Here is a 23,782-nt window from a genome sequence, read left to right as displayed (position 1 = left end):
TCGAGCTAGCCCTGGCTGATAATGATGGATATCAAGTCTACTATAAAGTGGGTGACAACAGCAGCCTTGTTATAGCTGCCAGTCTCCTCATCTTGTCATTATCACATATAGAAGATTTATTTGAGTTTATTGTTGTGCATGGAGTCCAGCTATTTGCAATTCATCATCTAGTAGGGGGAAGACATGATATACTGACCATGGAGGTAATTGCCAACTCCACCTGCTTCTGGAAATTACAAGATCATGAGGCAGGGCACCACCGGGCATTCTAACGGATACAAAATGACTAGTGGATACCAAAAGGGGCACGGCTCCTGCACTTTTACATACAGACACTTGGGAGGTCAGAATGCCAAAAAATTCTAGTTTTTTATTTATTAATTTTTTTACTATAAAATTTAAATTTTGAGTGGGGAAAAAACTTGAATTTTTCAAGATTTATTATACCCCAAAGATGCAAAGTCAGAATGTGTAGGTCTGCCGAGGTTGTATGTATATAAGTCAAAGAGAGAGGTCCCTATCCTGTTAAATTTATGTGATCTGCTCTGGAATTAGCCAGAAAATCAAACTATTTCGGGCTTTTCTGCCAAAAATTTGGACTTTTCTGGAAAAAGCCAGAAAAAAAAAAAATCATACAATTCAGTAAAAAACTGTACATTTTAAATGTATGAAAATTTGTACAATTTGGGTTTTTGCTTGATTTTATCCAATCTGATTAAAGAGATTTTTTTAGTAATAAATAAAGGTGAAATCGTGTATTCTCATTGGAGTATCACATAACCAAGCCTATAGACCAGTCTGCGGCCCATACACTCATACATGGTGCGGCCCTTTATTTTATTTTCCTCTTAGAAAAGCAGTTCACACTGCTGAAAAATATGCATAAATAATTCTAAATAATCCAGATTGGAGATTAAACAGCCATAATTTCATGATATCCATTAATTTGGCCCAGGGACCTAATTAGCACACCTGGTACAAACTAGGTGCCTAGTATTTAATATATATTTTTAGAATTACAAATAATTGGGCATCGTAGTAGCGCAATGGATGGGGGCCGATTCACTAAATTCGAGTGAAGGATTCGTGAAGGATACTTCGACCATCGAATGGGCTACTTCGACCTTCGACTACGACTTCGAATCGAAGGATTCGAAGTAAAAATCGTTCGACCATTCGATAGTCGAAGTACTGTCTCTTTAAAATAAACTTCGACCCCCTAGTTCGGCAGCTAAAAGCTACCGAAGTCAATGTTAGCCTATGGGGAAGGTCCCCATAGGTTTTTTTAAGTTTTTTTGATCGAAGGATATTCCTTCGATCGTTGGATTAAAATCCTTCAAATCGTTCAATTCGAAGGATTTAATCGTTCGATTAGAAGGAATAATCCTTCGATCGTACGATCGCAGAATTTGCGCAAAATCCTTCGACTTTGATATTCGAAGTCGAAGGATTTCAATTCCTAGTCGAATATCGAGGGTTAATTAACCCTCAATATTCGACCCTTAATGAATCAGCCCCTTAGTATTTCTGCCTTGCGGTGCTCAGGTTCTAGTTTTTATTCCAGACATAGTGCAAGGATTTTGTGTGGGAACCCTTAGGTTTCTTCCATACCCCAAAAACATACAGGCAGGTTAACTGGCTCCTGATAAAAAGGACCATAGTGAATGTAATTGCGACCTTAGATTGCAAGCTCCACTGTACAGCACTGCATAATAAGTTGGTGCCATATTAATAAAGGATATTTGCATATTATAACCAACATGTTCCCTTGATTAAGGAAACAATCCCATTTTATCTGCAGATAAATATATTTATATGTTTAGCACCACACACGTCCCATATCGAGACCGTCAAAATCGCCAACAGATGTCATTTGTTTTAACGGGAGCCGCGAGGAATTAGTATTCAGCCTGGATGCCTAAAGCCAGAAGGACAGTAAATGTAGAGTAGAGAAGATAAGATCCATGGGCTATGTCTGTGAGTGAACAAATAAATGAATAGTCAAAAGATCAGAAATCAATGAGAGTGGCCAAGATGGCACATGATAAAGAATGAATGAACGCTAAGCTATTCAAGTGCTTGCAGAATGGGAATTAATGGGGAAACTTTCTTGGAACTATTCAGACTACAAAAATCACATTTAGTATTTAGGCGTCTATAGTATCCCATGTGTGTCTGCATAACCTGCAGTTACCCTTAAATATGTATGGAAACCCCATGCCCTGCTTTCCTAATCCTTTTTTAATTTACTTTTTATTGGTATTTTAAATTACAATCATCCAATGTTAAAAAACCAACGTTGGGATTTACAACAAAAGAAACGAGAACATTATAAGAAAGAAGGAAAGATTGACAAAAGAAAGTTAAGAAGGTGATTCACCACCTCAGACCAAGTCCCAAAAAACGGCGTCTTACTTTTTTTAAGGGTGATAGGCTGAAAAAGATTGTACATTTTTTTTTGGGGTACCCTCCTTCCCCCCTACATTTCCTAATATGGCACCTAAACTATACAGTGGGCTCATGTATAGGGTAAAATAACAACTCTATTTTATTTTATGAAGGTTTCCCAGGCTTGTGTAGTGTAATGTTTTTGCTGCTACATATAAGTCCATTGTACTTTAACTTGGCGCCGTATGCAAATTAGGCATCGCTAGAGCATTTGTTTTTAGGTGGGGTTAGTGACCCTCATTTGAAAGCTGGAAAGAGCCAGAAGAACAAGGCAAATAAGTCAAAAACTATAAAAAATAATAATAATGAAGACCAATTGAAAAATTACTTAGAAGTGGCCATTCTATAGCATACTACAAGTTAACATAAAGGTGAACCACCCCTTTAATATTTCATTTAGACTTATCCAAAGGTGAAAAAAAAAAATAAAGAGGCAGTTAGCCTTTAAGGCTCATGCAGGGATTCTGTTTTAATCAGGTTTGAAGCAATTAAAAAATATCACACAAGAGCTTGCGAGATCGTTAGAGAAGGCAGCAGCTTGTCTCCGGTTAAATAAGTCGCTCGCCGCTACACGCTTCCCATGCACAGCCATTGTCTAGTAAAGTAAATGAATTGAGGCGTAATGGAATGACTGAGATGTGAAAGAATTACTGGCAAATGCACACAGAAGACAAAGAGAAGAAGTGGCTAAGTCTAAATTAAGATGTTTGCTATGAAGTTTCCAATAGGACCTTGACATGACTGGTGACCTACTCATGGCACCATCACACCGGCAAGGATTTGGAATTCTATTAGTATTAGCAGAGGAAAAAAAGTCAAGAAGTCATCAGGAAAACAAATCTATATCTTCTACTCCATCAGCCAATTACTGTTGTTAAAATGGAATTAGATGGGTATTGACAATGCTGTGGGGAGAAGGATTAAGCAGACGAGTGAGGATACAACTAGCACCGGCCCTTCTTTTTTTTTTTCCCTTGATGCAGAAACTTAAAATAATTCTGTGCCGGGAAAAGGGCAGTGCTTTGTGCATTAGCAGGGCCATAATCGGGGGCTATTTTTTGTTTGGCTGGACTCCACGTTGGGAAGGTCTACAACAAAATGTCACAGATTACAATTAAATATTAATAAATGAATAAAAAATGTATTAATCCTGCTGCCAGGATATCTAAAACTGAATTGCCCATCCTCTTATTTAGGCTGGTTGTATAAGAACAACACAGAGGGTTGCTGGGTCTAGCCAGTTAGGCTAGAATTTAGGGTGATTGCTTATTTGTGTCCTGGGTACCCCTGGAACTATAGCAGGGTGACTGTTACCCCAATGTTTCTATATATCTGTAACCTTGTTATGAGCTAAGGGGACCTAGACTGAAGGCCAGTTAGGGGGAGAATTTGGGTGAGTGCTTATTTGTGCCCTGGGTACCCCTGGAACTATAGCAGGATGACTGTTACCCCAATGTTTCTATATATCTTTAACCTTGTTATGAGCTAAGAGGGCCCAGCCTGAAGGTCAGTTAGAGTGAGATTTGGGGTGAGTGATTATTTGTACCCTGGGTACCCCTGCGATAGCAGGGTGACGGTTACCCCAATGTTTCTATATATATAGCTGAAACCTTGTTATGAGCTAAGGGAACCCAGTCTGAAGGCCAGTTAGGGGGAGAATTGGGGTGAGTGCTTACTTGTGCCCTGGGTACCCCTGGAACTATAGCAGGGTGACTGTTACCCCAATGTTTCTATATATCTGTAACCTTGTTATGAGCTAAGGGGGCCCAGCCTGAAGGTCAGTTAGGGGGAGATTTGGGGTGAGTGCTTATTTGTACCCTGGGTACCCCTGGAACTATAGAAGGGTGACTGTTACCCCAATGTTTCTATATATCTGTAAACTTTTTATGAGCATCCTTGGGTAACTCTGAAAGTATACTGGTTTAAACCAACTGGTTTAATGTCTGTGATGTTTGAGATTATGAAAATAACAATAATCTGGTGGAGTAATAAAAGCTTGTATGGGAGATACAATACAAATCACAGAAAATATAACATAAGAACAGCACAAAACAAGCAGTGGCTATGTTGATCGGGCCAAAACAGAACTTGGGTGTCCAAAATACCAATCCCAGAGATGGGAATTTCTCATGTGAACACATTGCACTCAATGAAAACTAACGTTAATCTTTTCTGAGCAGTTTGTGTTAAAAATATACTTTCAATCTTTCTGAGTGAAACAGGGAAACATACGTGCATGCATTTACTGGCTGAATGCCGAGAATAAATCCAATAAATCCATCTAAATATAACATTTTTCTTTTTATATTGGCACAGTTTTTACTTCTCGGTACACCAAAATACAGGGATTGTATCCCCCCCCTTAAAATCCATAAAAGTACTTTTGAGATGGATGAACACACACATAAATACAATCAAATCAACTCAGTACATTTCACCTGACCTGCCAGATCTTTTTAACTTATTGGAAAATTTGCTAGATTTAATATTGACACAGCGATGTGTAAATCAATATTTTCAGAATGAGCGATATATTTTAATTTAAAAATGTTCAAACTGCAGCAGTAAATCTATGCACTTAGCACATGCACATCATCAGAGGCTTTGGCTAGTTGAAATACAGTATTGAAATAAATGATAGCATGGCCGGCATGCTGAACACATGGCTCCAACATACATTAGCTCTCCTTTTTAATCAAAGCAACAAGAACTCATTAACTCTTTTACCTGTAAAACAAGGAGTTCATCTCTATCGAGACAAGTCCAAACTGTGTCCATTCAGCTGCTGCTACAACTACAGCTCCCATCAACCTCAGTTATCCAAAGAGCAGGAGATTTAGTTCACCAATGACTTATTGTCCACCAAATAAGCATTGATAGCCACATGTTTTGGCAAAATCACATTGGATGTGTGTCTAGAGCCACTTGTGTGGTCTTGTGATTGTTGGCATTGGCAAAACATTTATTGACTTTTTTTGTCTCAATGAAAGCACCTAGAGTGGCAGAGACATCAGAGCTTACCATCTAATGTGGTTGCTTGTCATGACCTTCCAAAACAAAACAAAACAAACATTCAACCATGGCTTCTATAAAGTGCAGGGGTTTCTAACCTAGAGGTGCACGTTATTTATATGCCTAATCCAATGCATACAGGGCAGACATACTGAGGTTTCAAAAGGATTTGTATTCTGTTAAAGGAGAAGGAAACCCCCTGGGTTTCGGGAGGAAACTGGATTACCCAGAAGATCCCACACATGGGCAGATTCGGGGAGATTTAGTCGCCTGGCGACTAATCGCCTCTTCTGCGGGGCGACAATCTCCCCGAACTGCCCTCCCCTGCTATAATGAGAAAAGGCCAATGCACTCCCGGTGCTTCAATTTCCGAAGTCGCCCGAAGTTTACTCGTGAGGAAGCTTCGGGCGACTTCGGAAATCGAATTGCCGCAAGTGCATCGGCGCAGGCGTGTTTTCATTGAAGCAGACTGAAGACACAGGGAAGCAGTTCGGGGAGATAAGTTGCCCCAAAGAAATCTCCCCGAATCTCCAGGTATGCCCTTACCTTAAAACTGACCACGAGATTTGTTGTTTATGTTTCTTATCAGGCTCCATACTAGTAGCAGCTACAAAAATAGACAATGCTGATAATTTACTGATAATTGCCTCTACATGTGTTTAAGCAGAGGCAATTCACAGAATTGTCTATGGTAGGGTATGTTTTGGCATTTTGTAGCTGTGACAAGTAGCTGCTACTAGTAGCTCCGTGTGTCGTCACCCTTATTCTAACTCAGGGATCCCCAACCAGTGGCTCGTGAGCAACATGCTGCTCACCAAACCTCGGATGTTGCTCCCAGTGGCCTCAAAGCAGGTGCTTATATTTCAATTCCAGCATTGGAGGCAAGTTTTGATGGCATAAACAAAAAAAACAGGTGCCTCCTGTAGGCTGCCAGTCCACAACGGGGTTGCCAAATTAAGCCTGAGGCCCTATGGCAGTATGAAAAAAAGTCCTTAAAACTGTCTGCTGCTTAGGGGTGAAGCTTTTTCGCCTGAAAATACCTTGCCATTGGGTCATGTGAGAATCACTGGGAGTTACAATTTTGTGCGCAATTCCATTAGGTCCCAATAGCATGGGATTTTAGCCACTTACTTTGGTAACTTTGCTGCTGCTGCTCCCTGGGCTAAATCTACATTTTTCCAGCCATCTATTTAACTCCGTTCTCTGTTGCAAAGTTCAATCACACTGTAACAAATTCAGACACGCTGTTCGTTCAATCTGCAATTTTGGGGCATCATTAAAAACGAAATCGATCATCTGGGCCGGGAGAAAAAAAAAAATAACCAACAACTTATCAAGTGATAGATAATTTTAATGCTGATAAAGTTGTGAGTTTGTCATTACTTTAAAGGAAGTTAATAAAAGAATCCCCTTCTCTTATAAAAAACAGCGCTGTCCCCTCCCTTCTTCGCACTGGTGTATTTTATGGAAAACAAAGCACAACATATTGACACTATTTTTAGTTTGAAAGGTAGGACCTGCAATTAATGTCTGATCTTCAACAAACAAAACATCTGTTTTTCTCGCTATGTAATTAGTAAAATTAATGAACACTAATCCAACCGCTCAAATGATTTTTTACTTGTAAAATCAATCATTTTAACATCCAATATGCTCCAAAACCAACAACTATAGATCAACTCCAAATTGCCTTTTCCCCTCTTTTTTTTCTTTGTAAGGCAACACATGTTGAACATGAAAGTTTGCCTAAATGTTGGTGTAAAAATGAAGGGGAAGGTCATTAAAGGAGAACTAAACCCTAAAAATTAATATGGCTAAAAATGCCATATTTTATATGTTGAACTTATATAAAGCATACATTTTCAGCTTGTCAATAGCAGCAATGATCCAGGACTTCAAACTTGTCACAGGGGGTCACCATCTTGGAAAGTGTCTGTGACACTCACATGCTCAGTGGGCTCTGATTGGCTGTTGAGAAGCTAAGCTTAGGGCTCGTCACTAATTATCCAGCAGAAAATGAGGTTTGTCTGTAATATAAGATGATGCTACAGGGCTGATTATTAAATTCTGATGCTAATTGCACTGGTTTCTGTGCTGCCATGTAGTAATTATCTGTATTAATTACTAATCAGCCTTATATTGTGACATTTCTATTCTATGTGTACTGTATATTGTGAGTGGGTCCCTAAGCTCAGTAAGTGACAGCAGCACAGAGCATGTGCAGTGAATCAGCAGAAAAGAAGATGGGGAGCTACTGGGGCATCTTTGGAGACACAGATCTTTACTGCTAAAGATCTGTGGATGCCTTGGGCTGGTACAGAAGCACAAAACATAATGTACAACATTTCTAGCTACTTCTTTAGTTAGGCTTTAGTTCTCCTTTAAAGGGACTCTATATATTTCAGTTTTAAACTCTACTTTTGCAACTTGTCTGTCCAATGGAAATAATCCATTACATGTAGCTTTTCAAGGCATTATCCATGTTTTGCTAGGCCCTCAAAGTTTAAGCCTTGCCTAAGCTGCCATTGTGGGTAGCCCCACCCTTCATTATCATTTGTCATAACCAATAGCTTTATAATGCTCTTTTAAAAAGAGGGTATCTTAGCAACCCATGAGTTGTAGTTTAATATCATTGGGGGTAGGGCAGGCAACAATGGTAATAAATAGAAACCTTCACAACATGGACAGACTATGGTGGCCATTGATGTTAAGATTTCCACGCTAATCTTGAGATGATCATTTAAATGTACAATTTGTCCCTCAACTAAAGAGACTATTTCAAGTGATATTGTCTAGTTGAAGCCAATAAAACTGTGCAAACATTTGGACAATGGATACATTTCACTGTGAACAATGAAAATGTTCTAACCTGACCGATCGATTTTCTGACCAATGTCAGACTAAAAATTGTTAGATGCACAATGTTAGTTTCCCATTAACCTTTGACCATTAATATTTGAGGTCATTAGGGCGAGAAAAATCTTACCGTCTATAGCCACCTTTAGAGAGCTTCCAAAAAAAATGTGCCATGAACCCAGCCGAGTTTATGTATAGGCCATACAAATACATCAACATAGGCATTCCCCTATAGACAGCACAACTATGTAAAATCAGGGTTTTATTGTATGTCTGTACAAAGCACTATTTCACACAAAGAGTTAGGTGAACGGGGACAATTGCAAATAAATGTGGTCAAAGGAAATTAATGGGATTCCTTTGATAATAAATCAATTGACCAAGGGGGCAAATGATCAGATTATCCCAACCTGGCTCAATAAAAATCAGATATTCCCACGTAACCTGCTTAAAGGAGAATTCAATTTCAATAAAAAGCCATAAAAGCCTTTAGTTGGCACATGGCTTATAAGACAACAATACAACGTTTCAGGCCTGTTTCCAGACCTTTTTCAAAAATAAGCCACGTGCCAAATAAAGGCTTTTTAAAATTATTTCTGAATGGAGCTGTGTCATACATTGAAATTGGATTAATTTGGTCGGGAAGTGGACCACTGGACAGGTGCACCGCCTTAAAATAACACGTGGAAATTGAGTGAGTGCTGCCTAAAACACTGCTAAAGGAGAATTCAATCCTAAACATAAAAAAACCCTACTCTACATAGATTAACCACCCTCCTCCCCCCCAGCCTACGTGTTACCCGGGGCAAATGCCCCTAACGTTTTACTCACCCCTCGGTGCAGATGCAGGCATCAGAGTTCACGAGTGCCATCTTCTTCTCTTCGGAAATCTTCGGAATGAGACCGGCATGTCGGCGTATGCACAGTTGGAGCAATTTTCTGTTTCGCGACAACTGAGCATGAGCTGAAACTCACGGAAATTGCAGAAGCATCTGTCTCATTAGGAAGACTACTGAAGCGGCTGAAGAAGGCGCCCCTGAACTCCGATGCCTGCATCGAGGGGTAAGTAAACTGTTAGGGGCATTTGCCCGGGTTAACACTTAGGCTGGGCGGGAGACCGGAGGGGGGTTTATGTAGGGTAGGGGGATATGGGGTTTTATAAGTTTAGGGTTAAATTCTCCTTTACAGGAGAAGGAAAGGCTAAAATTAAGCTTTATCAGAAAGATCTATGTAAATACACCAGTAAACCCTCAAAGTAATTTAGCTCTGAGTCCTCTGTCAAAAGAAACACTGCATTTCTTTCCTTCTATTGTGTACTCATGGGCTTCTGTATCAGACTTCCTGTTTTCAGCATAAACCTCCAGGCCACAGGCTTGAGCATGCTCAGTTTGCTCCTCTCTTCTGTAATCTGAGCCCAGAGCTATGAGTGAGCAGGTAGTGATGTCACACCAAGCTAATATGGCAGTTGCTATCCTAAACAAACAGAGCTTCTATAGCGTTTTACTATGGATTGGTAAAGCATTCTGCAAAATAAATATAGTGTTATAGCTTGCACTATTGTGGCTAATCTATTGGCAATAACCTGCTTCGGTAGCTTTCCTTCTCCTTTAAAGGGAGCCATACAAAGGCCTATTCCCTATGGTATCCAATCAATCAGCCTGCAGAATAAATGGATAGATAGCATTCATGCTGCAGCTCATCTTCACTTCCTTATCTGCCAATACACCATACATGGCCAACAATGAACATTTTTAACCTGTCCAACTGGCAAACCGACAGATGGCCATAGAATATAGAGATTGGGTGATACTGTCCAGCCTGCATTGGTATAAAAGAAAGATGCCCGCTTTATTTTCCAATATTGCAGGTAAGAGGAGTGACTTTCCCATATATTAAAGCAGCCACATAGCGCAGCCACTTTCAAGAGAATAGTCAAAAGTCAAGCAAAAAAATCGCAGATTATAAGGATTTGTGTTCAAGGGTATAAAAAACCAAACAAAAACGAGACTCGGGTGGGGAAGAAATACCAGGCATGTAGATTTTAACTTCCTAATTAGAAAATGGAGTCAAAATAGACTTCCTAACGTACAATGAATCAAAAGTGAAAAACATCGGAGCGCGGAAAAAAACGGCTGAAATGTATCAAAAAAGCAAATGAATAAACAGTTGAGGAGATTTATTGGGAGAAATTGCCATAAATTTTACGGAGATGAATTGATTTTAGTTAAAGGAATAACTGACAATTTATTGGGCGGGAAGATGCATTATTTTCCAATTGTTATCCACCTACAGTAAAACTGATTTGTGCTCTATTGTATTTTATGGAAAAGGAGAGGGCAACTTTCAGTGATTTAGATTAAATGTATTAATCATAACCAGGCACTGTGAACTATATATCTACTATTAAAGAAGATTTTTTGACATTTAATTCTGTAGCAATATTTTGGCTCTGTCCCACTCTTCTTAAATCCAATTCCTGCAACACTTGGGAGATTTCTCCCTTTTAATTTTATGAGGCTTAAAGTAGCATTTAACCATCCATGCGGGAAATAATGCAGGGCTGGAAATATTTAGTGTTTTGTTTCCCTTTCAAGAATGGCAATCTGTCTTCTTGGGACATAAAATGTCCTCACGCTTTTTCTCCCCCCCCCTGTATATTTGGGGTTCTTATAGAATTCTTTTCAAATAATGGAAAAGCTTAAATTGAAATGCGCTCAGAGAGCATAACCTTCAAGAGGGTTGGAAGGAACAGAAGCAGCAAGTTTGATAATGAAAAAAATCTAAACATAAAGCAAATAGTTGGTAGTGTTTGCTAATCGGCTATCATTAGTCTGCAACTAGTCCATCTTTAGTTTGTCGATATCTTTATAATGAAAGGTGAAAAAATTGACCCTAAATTTAGGATTATGCACTACTTGTGCCGCTGCTTGACCAGCTCTCTAATGTCAAAGAATTTTTGTTGTTTTTGCTTTGCCAAATCATCCAACTTGCAAAGCAGTAGCACAATGGTTGGTATGGATGCTGCCAGTGTGCTGTATGGTCTGACCTGGTTACTAGCTTCCTAGTGTTAATATGCTCTCCTAGGGGCCCATTTACTTAGTTCGAGTGAAGGAATAGAATAAAAAAAACTTCGAATTTCGAATGTTTTTTTTTTGGGCTACTTTGACCATCGAATTGGCTATTTCAACCTTCGAATCTAACGATTCAAACTAAAAATCGTTCGACTATTCGATAGTCGAAGTACTGTCTCTTTAAAAAAAACTTCGACCCCCTAGTTCGCCACCTACAACCTACCGAAGTCAATGTTAGCCTATGGGGAAGGTCCCCATAGGCTTTCTAAGTATTTTTTGGTCGAAGAAAAATCGTTCGATCGATGGATTAAAATCCTTCTAATCGAACGATTCGAAGGATTTAATCGATTTTTCGATCGAACGAATTGCGGTAAATCCTTCGACATTCGATGGATTTCAATTCGGCAGTCGAATATCGAGCGTTAATTAACCCTGGATAGTCTACCATAGTAAATTTGCCCCCTAGTGTCTGTGTTGGTTTCCTCTGAGTGCTCCAGTTTCTTCCCACACATTGAAAACACACAGACCACTTAAAGGAGAACTAAACCCTGGGAATGAACATGGCTAAAAATGCCATATTTTATATACTGAACCTATTGCATTTGCGCAAAGTTTCAGCTTGTCAATAGCAGCAATGATCCAGGACTTCAAACTTGTCACAGGGGGGTCACCATCTTGGAATGTGTCTGTGACACTCACATGCTCAGTGGGCTCTGAGCAACTGTTGAGAAGCTAAGCTTAGGGCTCGTCACTAATTAACCAGCATAAAATGAGGTTGGTCTGTAATATAAGATGATGCTACAGGGCTGATTATTAAATTCTGGTGCTAATTGCACTGGTTTCTGTGTTTTCTGTATTAATTACTAATCAGCCTTATACTGTGACATTCTATGTATACTGTATATTGTGAGTGGGTCCCTAAGCTCAATAAGTGACAGCAGCACAGAGCATGTCCAGTGAATCAGCAGAAAAGAAGATGGGGAGCTACTGGGGCATTTTTGGAGACACAGATCTTTACTGCTAAAGGGCTGTGGTTGCCTTGGGCTGGTACAGAAGCACAAAACATAATGTACAACATTTCTAGACTACTTCTTTAGTTAGGCTTTAGTTCTCCTTTAAGCACTTATGTCCTAGGATATCAGTGCAAAATGCCTTGTTGTGGGCACAATACAGCAGTGTACTTAATACCTGTCATAGGCATGTTTGCATGTATAACTTTATAAATAAAGTGCCACTAGTATATGCAGAGCTGTACAATCTTACAATGTACACACAGGGAGGACAAGTATTAGAAAAAAAATTACAATGGATACAAAACGCATAAATATACAGAGATTCAGTACCATGTGGTATGGAACACAGTAGGAGGTCCCTGCCCTGTAGAGCTTACAGTCTATGTGACTAGTACTACGGCCCGGCTGCATTGTGCACCCGTTAGCTTGTGCATCATCCAGGACACACCCACTTTGGGCTCCTGAAGAATACAAAACTACCAACACAAGCAGTGCTGTATTCATGGGAACAAAGCAGGTCATTGGGTTCCTGGGAGCTAAGTGCAGGGAAGTGTGCAAGGTGCAAAAAAAAAAAGTGCTACAGGTATGGGATCCGTTATCTAGAAAACCCCAGGTCCCGAGTGTTCTGGATAACAGGTCCCATACCTGTAGTTTATTTTGTCCTTTGCACTCTGGCAAACTGGTTCCTGCTGAAACTGGATTGTAATCTAAACACAGGCAGAGGCTGAAACATCCCTATAAATCGCTCTGTAATAAACTGGCACTTTATAAATGAAGAACAGGGAACACGGAAGCAGATGACTTTACTTGCAATGTACTAGGGCCTACTATACATGCTCATTGTACGGCAGCCGTATGCAACCACAAAGACGTTTCATTGCCATTTTAAGAGCTAAATTGCCGAGTGTGTAAATACCTACTTACCTCTAAGTGCATAGTTATAAAATGTATGAATTGTGTTCGCACATCTGTGCATTCCACATTAAAGGGGTTATTCATTTTGCAAATAGCATTTTTATAGAAGAGCTATTTTTATAAGGATAACACGATGGTCTCTGACCTTTGACCGCAGGGCTATAACTCAGCAGGGAGAGATGGAAGTCTTTGTTCCAGATGCACCTATTTGTATTTTTGCTTGACTGCTTGCTTGATCATAGCCGGGATTTGTAGCCCATTCTCTAGGGTTATTGCAATCTCATTCTGGTATTTTATAGGAGCTATTACAACTGATAGATTAACTTCATGACAGCGGTGATACATAGCTAACCCTTAGTGAACGGTAAAATATACCAAAAGGTGCAGAGAAATGCTGAAACCAATAATCTTTTGTTTATTGCTATATTACTTTAATTTTGCCTGCCTTGGATACTCTGAGCCATGTATGGGGGAAAAAATACAACGGAGAGCGGAAACATTACAGGCCAAGGCTAGGAACATGCACAGATATTATATATATGGAATAACATACACCCTATTGTAAAGTATAACAATATAATAAGGCATCAAGGACTTCCATGACAATGATGTGAAGTGACATCACTCAATGCCCCTTAAAAGTGATGACATTAATAGCACCAGTCATACAGATATATTGACAGGTCTTGTAATCATTATTATAAATATATATACACACATACTTGCATTTATAATAATTACTATATGGATATATTTATTAATATAATATAAATGAAATCTCATACAGTTAGAACCCTTCAACAATAGGCTATGCTTTTTGCTTTGCTCACTGATAATACAGTTGTGCCGCCACTCTCTTTTGGTTTAATAATATTATTTAGATTAAAAAAAAATAATACAACTGAATATCTCAGCCCCCCCATTTCGTTGGAATAAGGGTAAATATTTATAGCCTTTATAGTGAGCAGAGCCCCGTTTTATTTGTGGGAAAAACAGCAATAGACTAGGAAGGGAGACCATTTGTTTTAAAATGTCATTAAAAACCTTAGAGGCTGCAGTTTACCCTCTGGGTAGGTGATGATCAGATCCCAAATACAAGACAATACTGTAAAAAAATAGTAATAGAAATGGTTTGGCCTGGAGTATAATGCATTCCTCTCAGACAGCTGTGTTGCAGCCTACAGAAAAGTTCTCCGGAAAACTGGTGAAAAACAAGTACTGCAAGTGACAACGTTATCAATACACAGAAGTTACACAACAAACCTTTTCAGGAAAGAGGTATTACACCCCCTTAAAAACACATTGTTGCAGTTTGTATTGATTAAATAAGGAAGTGACCAACACACAATTGATGCCTACTCAATTAGCAAAGGAAGAAAGATACAGAGAAAGCTATTTCTTACCAGTGGGTTTGGGCTGACAGCAGATTTCCGGATGCTTCTTGCTTGCATTGAGTGCAGATGGTTTAACCTTGCCTGGAAACCTAAAAGGACAAGATAATGAGTTGTTGCATACATTTTATGTATATATATTAGGGATGCACCGAATCCAGGATTCGGTTTGGGATTCGGCCTTTTTCAGCAGGATTCGGCCGAATCGATTCCGAATACTAATTTGCATATGCAAGTTAGGGGCAGGGAGAGAAATCGTGTGACTTTTTGTCACAAAACAAGGAAGTAAAAAATGTCTATCAGAAATAAAAGAAAAATAATCCCTGGACTGTATCATATGTGGCCATGGCATTTTCCAGTTGAACTTTTTCATGGCATTAAAAATGCTGGCACACTTGAAGGAGTTTGTGGGTGGATCATGGAAAAGATTGGCATTGATGAGGCATGGCTAGAGTGAATCAGGGACATATGACGCATGCGCAAATAGGTTTATTTTTTTATCATTGGCCCCATTATGTGTGTTGACAGAGCCCAGATGAGAAGGGGGCTAATAACTGGGGCCCCATGGGAGGGAGGGCTCTTCTAACGTAGTAGTATGGAGCTCCGTTATATCTCATGGTGGCTCTAAATATGTAAATATGACTTGCAATTAGACCAGTAGCAAGCATTCTGCTGTGTATAAGGGGGAGCGGGTGTACAATGCAGTACGGGTGAAGACACACAGAGCTACTAATAGAAGCTACATGTCATAGTTATGAAATAAGACAGTAGTGATAACTGGATTAACTACATGTGTTTTAGCAGAGGCAATTCTCTGTATGGTCTATGGCAGTGTATTTTTTGGCATTTTGAAAGCCATAAGTATCTGCTAATTGTAGCTCCATGTGTCTTTAGGGTCAGGGCACACAGGCAGATTCAGGGAGATTAGTCACCCGGCGACAAATCTCCTGTTCTTCGGGGCAAGCTCCCTGAACTGCCTGCCCTGCTTTCCCGCCGGCTAAAATGCAAATCGCCGGCAGGATGGCACTCGGCGCAATTTGTTTTCCGAAGCCGCCCGAAGTTTCATCGTGAGGCAGTTTGGGGAGATTAGTCGCCCCGAAGAAGAGGAGATTTGACGCCGGGCGACTAATCTCCCTGAATCTGCCTGTGTGACCTTACCCTTACAGATGCACCTATGCTTTGTCTGCCTGCCCACAAGTGCTTTTTGAACATTTCTCCGTTTTACAGAGGAATCTGCAACTTCAGAAGCAGCAAGATCTTTTCCACCAATTTTCAGCACAGTGCTGTGTTGTGAATCTACCAGAAGACATCACTCCCTGCACCTATAGGATTCCACCTACACCAGCAATGCAGTCAGTGCACTTACTACACAAGCTGTACATTGAAAATACTGCAATGCCCCACAAGAAGAAAGGCAAGCTCTCAATCCTCTATACCTACTATAATATAACAATATTACACATGCCAACACAAAATTGCTTCATTGGTAGAATGGTTTAGTAGTTTTCTACTTGCAGTAAGTCAACCACAAGTCACTCAGTCTATGTATATATAAAATTACAGCTTAAATAAGGAGGTATACATGATGGCGTAGCTATTAACAAGCTGTTTATATACAAGTCTCTCTACCTAGTAGCGTTCTGCCTTTATTCTGTTATCGATGTGTTGTTTTTTGCTAAGATGTATAACAGAACTGACCTCTCTGAGTCGATTGAGACATGAGGGGGAAAGAGCCAGTCAGAATGCTTTCAAAGACTGGATCCGGCAGTTGCTTCTCTACTTCCGCTGAGTCTTCCTGCTCCCACCATGGGATGACACCAGTAATACCACAAGCTCCTCCAGATTCACTTTCATAAAACCAGTCACTCTGCTCATCATCCCCTGGAAAAACAAAAAGGAGTGTGGTGTTTCTCCAAAGCCAGATAATTGCAATAAAGTAGCTTGCCTTGAACTGGCCTTATGGTTATGGTCTACCCCCAGACTAGCACAATATACAAGCTTTTCACCCAATTACCAATAATGAATATAGCAACCAGCACGTTACCTTGGCGCCCTTCGTCATTGGTAAACAAACCCGCATCACTGCTGCTTATGCTGCTGGATTCACTGGAGACAAAAATGAAAGAGACAAATAAATATTTCAGTTATTTTATCTTTCCTCTTTTTTATGGTTTTTTGAATGATATACTTCCCAGTCTCTTCCCAACACAGTGTATATCTTCCAAAGCAATGATTGGTTACTAGGTAAACTGGGACACTCATAACCAGATGAAACTACAAATTAGAGATGTTCAGAAAATATGTCATATTGTAAATAAAGAATGTATAAACATTTCAGGACAACCGAAATAAATAAACGTAAAAAAAAAAAACCATTCGTATAGAACAAAAAAAAAAAAACACAAAGACATATTAAACTTTTAAATCCTTAATTCTTTATTAAGAAATAACTTACCGAAACTCCACTTCGCTCCTCTTCAGAAAAGGCGGCAGGACGACATTCCATCGTGCGGTGCTCGATTTTTCTTCACTGGCTATCTCCTATGAGGAAGGCAGGGAGGAGAAATCGAGCGCCGCACTATGGATCACCCGATCGCCTTTTCTGAAGAGGAGCGCAAGCAGAGTTTCGTTAAGTTAGTTCTTAAAAATGACTTGGCAATTTAAAAGTTTAATTTGTCCTTTTGGTTTTTTTTTCCTTCTATACAAATTTAAGATCAACAACCAATCAGCATGCTCAAGGTCCCCATTTTCTTTTTCCAGGATAAAGAATAACCCCCCCCCCAAAAAAAAAAAATCTTATTCTCTATACACACTTGAACCAATACCACAATGTCCCTTGTGCTGATCTGCTAATGAATATACAAGCTAATATGACACACTCTGGCCAATGCCATTTCCTAAATACTAAGTAAGGCCATGGTGGGAGAGGTTCATAATTAAAGGGGTTGTTTATCTTTAAATTAGCTTTTAGTATGATGTAGAGAGTGATATTCTGAGGCAATTGGTTTTCATTTTTTATTATTTATGATTTTTTAGTTATTTAGCTTCTTATTCAGCATCTCTTCAGTTTGCCATTTCAACAATCTGGTTGCTAGGGTCCACATTACCCTAGCAACCACACATTGATTGGTTTTTGTATAAGAAACTGGATTATGAATAGGAGAGGGCCTGAACAGAAATATGGATAATAAAAAGCAACAATAACAATACATTTGTTAGCCTTACAAAACATTTGTTCTTTAGATGGGGTCAGTGACCCCCACTTGAAAGCTGTAATGATTTAGAAGAAGGTGGCAAATAATTTGAAAACTATAATAAAAAGGAAAAATGAAATCCAATTGAAACGCTGCTTGGAATTAGCCATTCTTTAACATACTAAAAGTTAACTGAAAGGTGAAACACCCCTTTAAGACAGAACAATCAGTGAGGTCCCAAACTCCTTAAAACACAACTAAAAAGAAACTTATGACATGCTGAATCTAGTAAGGAACCTTCAGTGTTTATACAACCCAGCAGCAAGTGAACATCGCATGACCTGTGTCACACAGTAGCCCACTCAGTGACTCGAATGGGACAGCTACATGAGCCACACAATAATAGCTGCCTCTGCTTCAAACTGAAGCTCAAATCTACAAAAAGTCAATATACAGTAACTAAAGGAACAAAGTGACAACAGTAAAGTTTTAGTAGCTGAAGGTGGGCAGACGACGATAACCAGCTCAGTGACTGCCGACTAAGTTGGGAGCCCACTGGTCCATCTTTGAGCTCAAAACAATATCCCTGGTCAGAAAAGAGAGTCAGGTAATTCCACTGAGCAGAAGATGTGGACGACAGCCAATGGCCATACTTTAGCCCTGTGGGAGCCAATTGCTGGACCAGCTGTTGAATTGTTGGACAAATTCAAACCAAAGTGGGTAGAAATCTTCTTGTTTGGACAGTTTGTAAAACATATTGATCATGTTTATAGCCCCTTGTCATTGTAATCATTGCCTGTGCTAATCTTTCCAGAAAAGAAGAGTTTAATAACTACCTGTCACTCATGTTCTCATCAGAAGCTTTTTGTTCTTCATATTCCATTTTGTCTTTGTTGCCGTAGTTCATTTCTTCCCCTTCCACGACAACTCCTTCATCTGGAATTTCAGGTCCGTGTCTAGGCGCAGAGATTTTCCTCTTCTTATTTTTACTCTTAACCAACTCAAGGTGTTGGTAGTGCTTGCTGTCATCGTCCATCGATTGGTCACGGCTCTGAGACAGGGTCAGTGTGTTAGTGACCTCCGCCGGAGGGTCAATTGCCATGCGCTTCACTTTACGCCGCCGTCTCAAGGTCCTACTCCCCAAGGTATCAACAACCAAGTCCGACTCATGCCACAAGGGCCGCTTACCGCGTATATTAGTAATGTTAGAAGACGCTCTCCTTTTTGCAAGCAGTAACTGATCATCCGAGTCGCTGTCCTTTTTGTGATTACTTGTGCATTCGCGGTAGTCTTTGTTTTGCTCTTCTAAACTGGACTCTGACCCATCGCTAAGGCAGTGTCCAGTTTCCCAAGGGTGATGTGTGTTATCCGACCTCCTTTTTCTCCCTCTTCGTTTCCTTGCTTGCCTTTTCAGAAGACAAGAGATACTTCGGGAATGATCGCCGGTGTCAGCAAAGCATCCTCTCGCCTGCTCAGAGCTTTCTTCCAATGCTGACACCAGATCATGGACAAGCTCTTCCATTGTTTTACTAAAATGCCTAGAAAAAAACACGAAAAATATTATTTAAAAGATGCAGAGAATAAGCAATGAGTCTCTTATTTGGAGCAGCCAAATAATGTCAGTCTGTATTTGCAAAACACACAAAAAATAAACAAACATCTTTTTTTTTTTAAACCTCTTCATGATGAAATGGCTGTTGGGGAGTCCAGCACAGGAATTGAAAAGGGCCCTTGTATGCAGACTAGGGATGCACCAAATCCAGGATTCGGTTCGGGATTCGAGCTTTTTCAGCAGGATTCAGATTCGGCCGAATCCTTCTGCCCGGCCGAAGCATATCAGAATCCTAATTTGCATATGTAGATATGGGGCGGAGGGAAATTGTGTGACTTTTTGTCCCAAAACAAGGAAGTAAAAAATGTTTTCCCCTTCCCACCCCTAATTTGCATATATAAATTAGGATTCGGTTCGGTATTCGGCCGAATCTTTCACAAAATTTCACAAATTCAAAATAGTGGATTCGGTGCATCCCTAATGCAGACACAGCTGTGCTGAAAAATCAGAAGTGATTGAAGGCACATGGCCATAGACTGAGACTGGTGTTACAATTTTTGGGATGTGTTAAAAGAAAAATTATTTGGCTATGAGGCCTATTTACCTTAAGATGGAATTCAGCCAAGTAACACCAAATTGTGATATTTTTGTGCCTAATAAGTCTGTTTGGGGCATGGATACACTGTAATGGATACTTCTATTTAATTATATGCTTCACTGATTGACTATAATGCCAGTTTAGGCACTACTCCTGGGAACTCTCTCTTAAAGGCGTATTATGATTTTAAACAAGAAGCCCAGTACCAACTAATAACATCACAATACCAGCTGCAACTAATAAAACAAGGGGGGTAATTAACATGCTAAAATTCGCCAGCGACGTCTTCGCACCCATCGCTACACTTCACCAGGCGAAAATTCGCTGAGACAACGCTAATTTACTTGAATGCAAAGTTGTGTCCAGGGCGCCGAACGATGGCGAATTTTCGATAATGTTTCTTCGGCAATCAAAGCGAAGATGCATTAGCGTTCAATTATGTCTATCAAAACTTCATTAGAGGTCTTCACTCAAGCTAATTTGCATACGGCTGGAAATTATAAAGTTGAATGGGGGTATATGTTGCTGCAAATACATCACACATGTCCAGGGAACGTTAATAAAGATAATAGAGTTGTTATAATGCCCTACACATGAGCCCATTGTATAGTTTATGTTCCATATGTTAGAAAGTATATGGGGGAACCCGGTTACCCAATAAAAATTTTAAGTACTTTTGCAGGCTATCACTCTGAAAAAAGGAAAAAACGCCAGCGTTTTTAGGGACTTTTTCCACTAAAAAGAAGGCAAGTCTGGCAAAAGAGGTAATGTTTAATAAAATCCGCACCTTAGTGAATTTGCTGAGTAAGGTCCATTTGCCAGAGCGAAAATTCGCCTAGCGATAGTGTGCAAATGAGCGTTAGTGTCTCTTTCGCTAGCGAAGTTATGCCTGTGCCCGTAAGTCAATCGGTGAAGTGCCTAAAAACAGTAACGCTGGTGAATCGTCGCCAGCGTTAGTCACTTTGTCCTTTAGTAAATCTGCCCCAATGAGTTGAACTTTTGAGGGGAGTTGTAGTTTATCTCCAGTGGTGTTTTGGAGTTGTGGTTGGGACTAGTATTCTCTAACTGAACTGCAGTTCTTATATATGATGGGAGTTGTAGTTCATTTTTTTTAGTGTTGTTACAATAAAAGATAAACTTATATTTATATACTTCACGGAGACTGTTACAATGGAATGATACATTTCACTGAGACTTTTTCATTTCACTGGGATTGCTAAGAATTGTGTCCAAAAATTGGGAAGTGGGACCCAAGCTGTAACCCCTCCCCTTAAACCACACATTTAAGCAAGCTTGTTATACAGTACACTTGGCTTGATAAAGGGCCCAAAATGTCGCTTTGCTAGAGACACAAATAAAAATTAGACTCACTTAACGGAGTGCTGCTGGAATTATTATTATATAGTTACAATAAAAGATAAACAATTACAATTAGGCTAGGACCAGACAAGTCGGATCTCGGCCAGTCAGTGGAGAAAAGCAGGGCGAGAATCCCCTCCTGCTCTTCTACATGATGTGCCTACACCCAGAAACATTACCTCCGCTTGGGTGCAGACACAGCAGATTTTAGCTTTCACATAGAAATCTGCCATGTCTGCTTAAGGCAACTTCAGGCGACTTCGGAAAATGAAGTGCTCAGAGTACCATCCCGCTGGCGATTTAGATGCTAGCTGGCGGCAACGCTTCTGGGAGATTAGTCGCACGAAGATGTGATTAGTCGACGGGCGACTAAATCTACCCGAATCTTCCTGTGTGTCTCTGCCCTAACAGGGTTAATGTTTCCGGGTACAGACTTGTCTTCTTTGCCTTCAAATGAAGACATAACATTATGAAGATAGCATGTCCTATTTATAACCAGGACTTATCTTCTATGTATTTACTTTAAGTGATGTTAATAGCTCTAAACACAGATAACACGGGTTAACACACAATAGACATGTCTGTTAATAAGGGCAGAGACACATAGGAAGATTCAGGGAGATTTAATCGCCTGGCGACTAATCGTCTCTTCTTCGGGCGACTAATCTCCCCGAAAAGCCTCCCCGCAGGCTAGAATCTAAATCTAAAGAATTTTCGGGAGATCAGTCGAACAAATAAGAGGCGATTAGTCGCCAGGTGTCTAGATCTCCCCGTGTGTCTCTACTCTAAATCTCTGTGAATCTTCCCGTATGTCTCTACCCTAAATCTCCCTGAATCTTTCCGTGTCTCTACCCTTAAGGAGAAGGAGAGGTACTGCCCAATGATAGGCACCCCCAATGATTCTAAAAGAGTCCAAAAGTTGCCATGCTTCAAATTCTATACACATGATGACTATTTACGAAAATAATTGAACTTCACTTTTTTGATTCTGTTTTCATTCCTACTTTACTACTTCTCAACTTCTTGACTTTGCTAAGCCTTGCACTATTATCAGACATAGATACAAACTTTATTAGCAGATAAAGATAATTGAAAAACTGACAATGCCCAAGCAAATGCAGTTAGTTTATTTTATGCCATTATAAAAAGATTGTTTATCATTCACATAAGTCCATGCCCCAGTGGAGCTTACGGACTCATTTCCCATTCATACAGACGCTAGGGTCAATTTTATCACAAGCCAATTAACCTACCTCCGGAGCACTCGGAGGAACCCAAACAGACAAGGGGAGGACCTCTTGCAAATAGTACCCAAATCAAATGCACTAGTGGCCCAAAAAGCTCTAACATACAGGATCCCATTTCCTACTGTTTCTTGCTGAAAATGCTTAGCGGATTTTATTTTTTTCTCTGTACCATAAAAGACCAGTAACAATTTTTTTAAAATGTGTTTGTATATAACGGGGAAAAAAACCACCAAGTCATATTTAACTTTAAAATCGCAAAGTCTTTATTAAGAAATAACTTACCGATACTCCGATTGTGCTCCTCTTCAGAAAAGGCAACAGGGTGACGATCCATCATGCGGCACTTGATTTCTCCTCCCTGCCTTCTATAGGCGATAGCCAGGGACGAAAAATCAAGCACGGCGCGATGGACCGTCGCCCTGTCACCTTTTCTGAAGAGGAGCACAATCGGAGTATCGGTAAGTTATTTCATAAATAAAGGCTTTGCGATTTTAAAGTTAAATATGTCTTGGTGTATATTTTCGTTATATACAAGCAAAAAAAAATTGATGTTACTGGTCTTTTAAGGTACGGAGAAAAAAATAAAATCCGGTTTTTTTTTTTCATTAAGGGGTTTGTTTCTTCTTTAAGGTACAAAGATTCAAATTACTTAAAGATCCATTAGCCGGAAAGCCCCAGGTCCAAAACATTCTGGATAACAGGTCCCATTCATGTATATAAAAGCATAGAGGCACCTCCCAGTTTATTAAATCACTAACATTTTTACCCTTAGTGTGCTGGCACTTACTGGTGCAGATCCCCAAACCAGTGCTGGTGTAATTATTTACTAAACAGGACCACTAGTACAAGGACAAACATTAGTGTATTTAATACACTGTAATAACATATCAACATGTTAACCTTCCCTTGCCCTATAAACAACTATGTGTGACAATCAATGCAATTGTTTTACAACATATTTTTCTCAAATCTAAATATGCAATTTAGGATTTGGCCAAATTCATAAAAAATTTTAATAACTGCATAAATAGTGATGGTGAGCATTAGGTTAAATAGAGCACATCACTATTTAAACAGAGAAGGAGGGAAGGTTGGAAACATAGGGTCATCCCTTTAAATGTTAGAG

The 23,782-nt window shown here is 39.7% G+C and overlaps 1 protein-coding gene across 4 annotated transcripts in view; it reads right to left on the bottom strand.

The window, feature by feature from the left end:
- The window catches only part of gpatch2.S (G-patch domain containing 2 S homeolog), an 85,667-nt gene that overhangs the window by 58,334 nt on the left and 3,551 nt on the right, over positions 1–23,782 (bottom strand). For 3 of the 4 annotated variants that reach the window (XM_018264979.2, XM_018264978.2, XM_018264980.2), the window contains exons 2-5: positions 18,737–19,438; positions 16,751–16,812; positions 16,405–16,587; positions 14,719–14,798 (exon numbers count right to left, since the gene is read on the bottom strand). In XM_018264979.2, the coding sequence (XP_018120468.1) occupies positions 14,719–14,798; positions 16,405–16,587; positions 16,751–16,812; positions 18,737–19,438 (1,027 nt within the window). Of the gene's footprint in view, positions 1–6,591; positions 6,757–14,718; positions 14,799–16,404; positions 16,588–16,750; positions 16,813–18,736; positions 19,439–23,782 lie in introns of those variants that run through there. The other variant, XM_018264982.2, reaches the window with a different exon arrangement.

Source organism: Xenopus laevis, chromosome 5S (genome assembly GCF_017654675.1).
Source record: "Xenopus laevis strain J_2021 chromosome 5S, Xenopus_laevis_v10.1, whole genome shotgun sequence".
NCBI lineage: Eukaryota > Metazoa > Chordata > Amphibia > Anura > Pipidae > Xenopus > Xenopus laevis.
The sequence above is the reverse complement of the archived record's forward strand: the minus strand, read 5'-3'. Positions and strand labels throughout refer to the sequence as shown.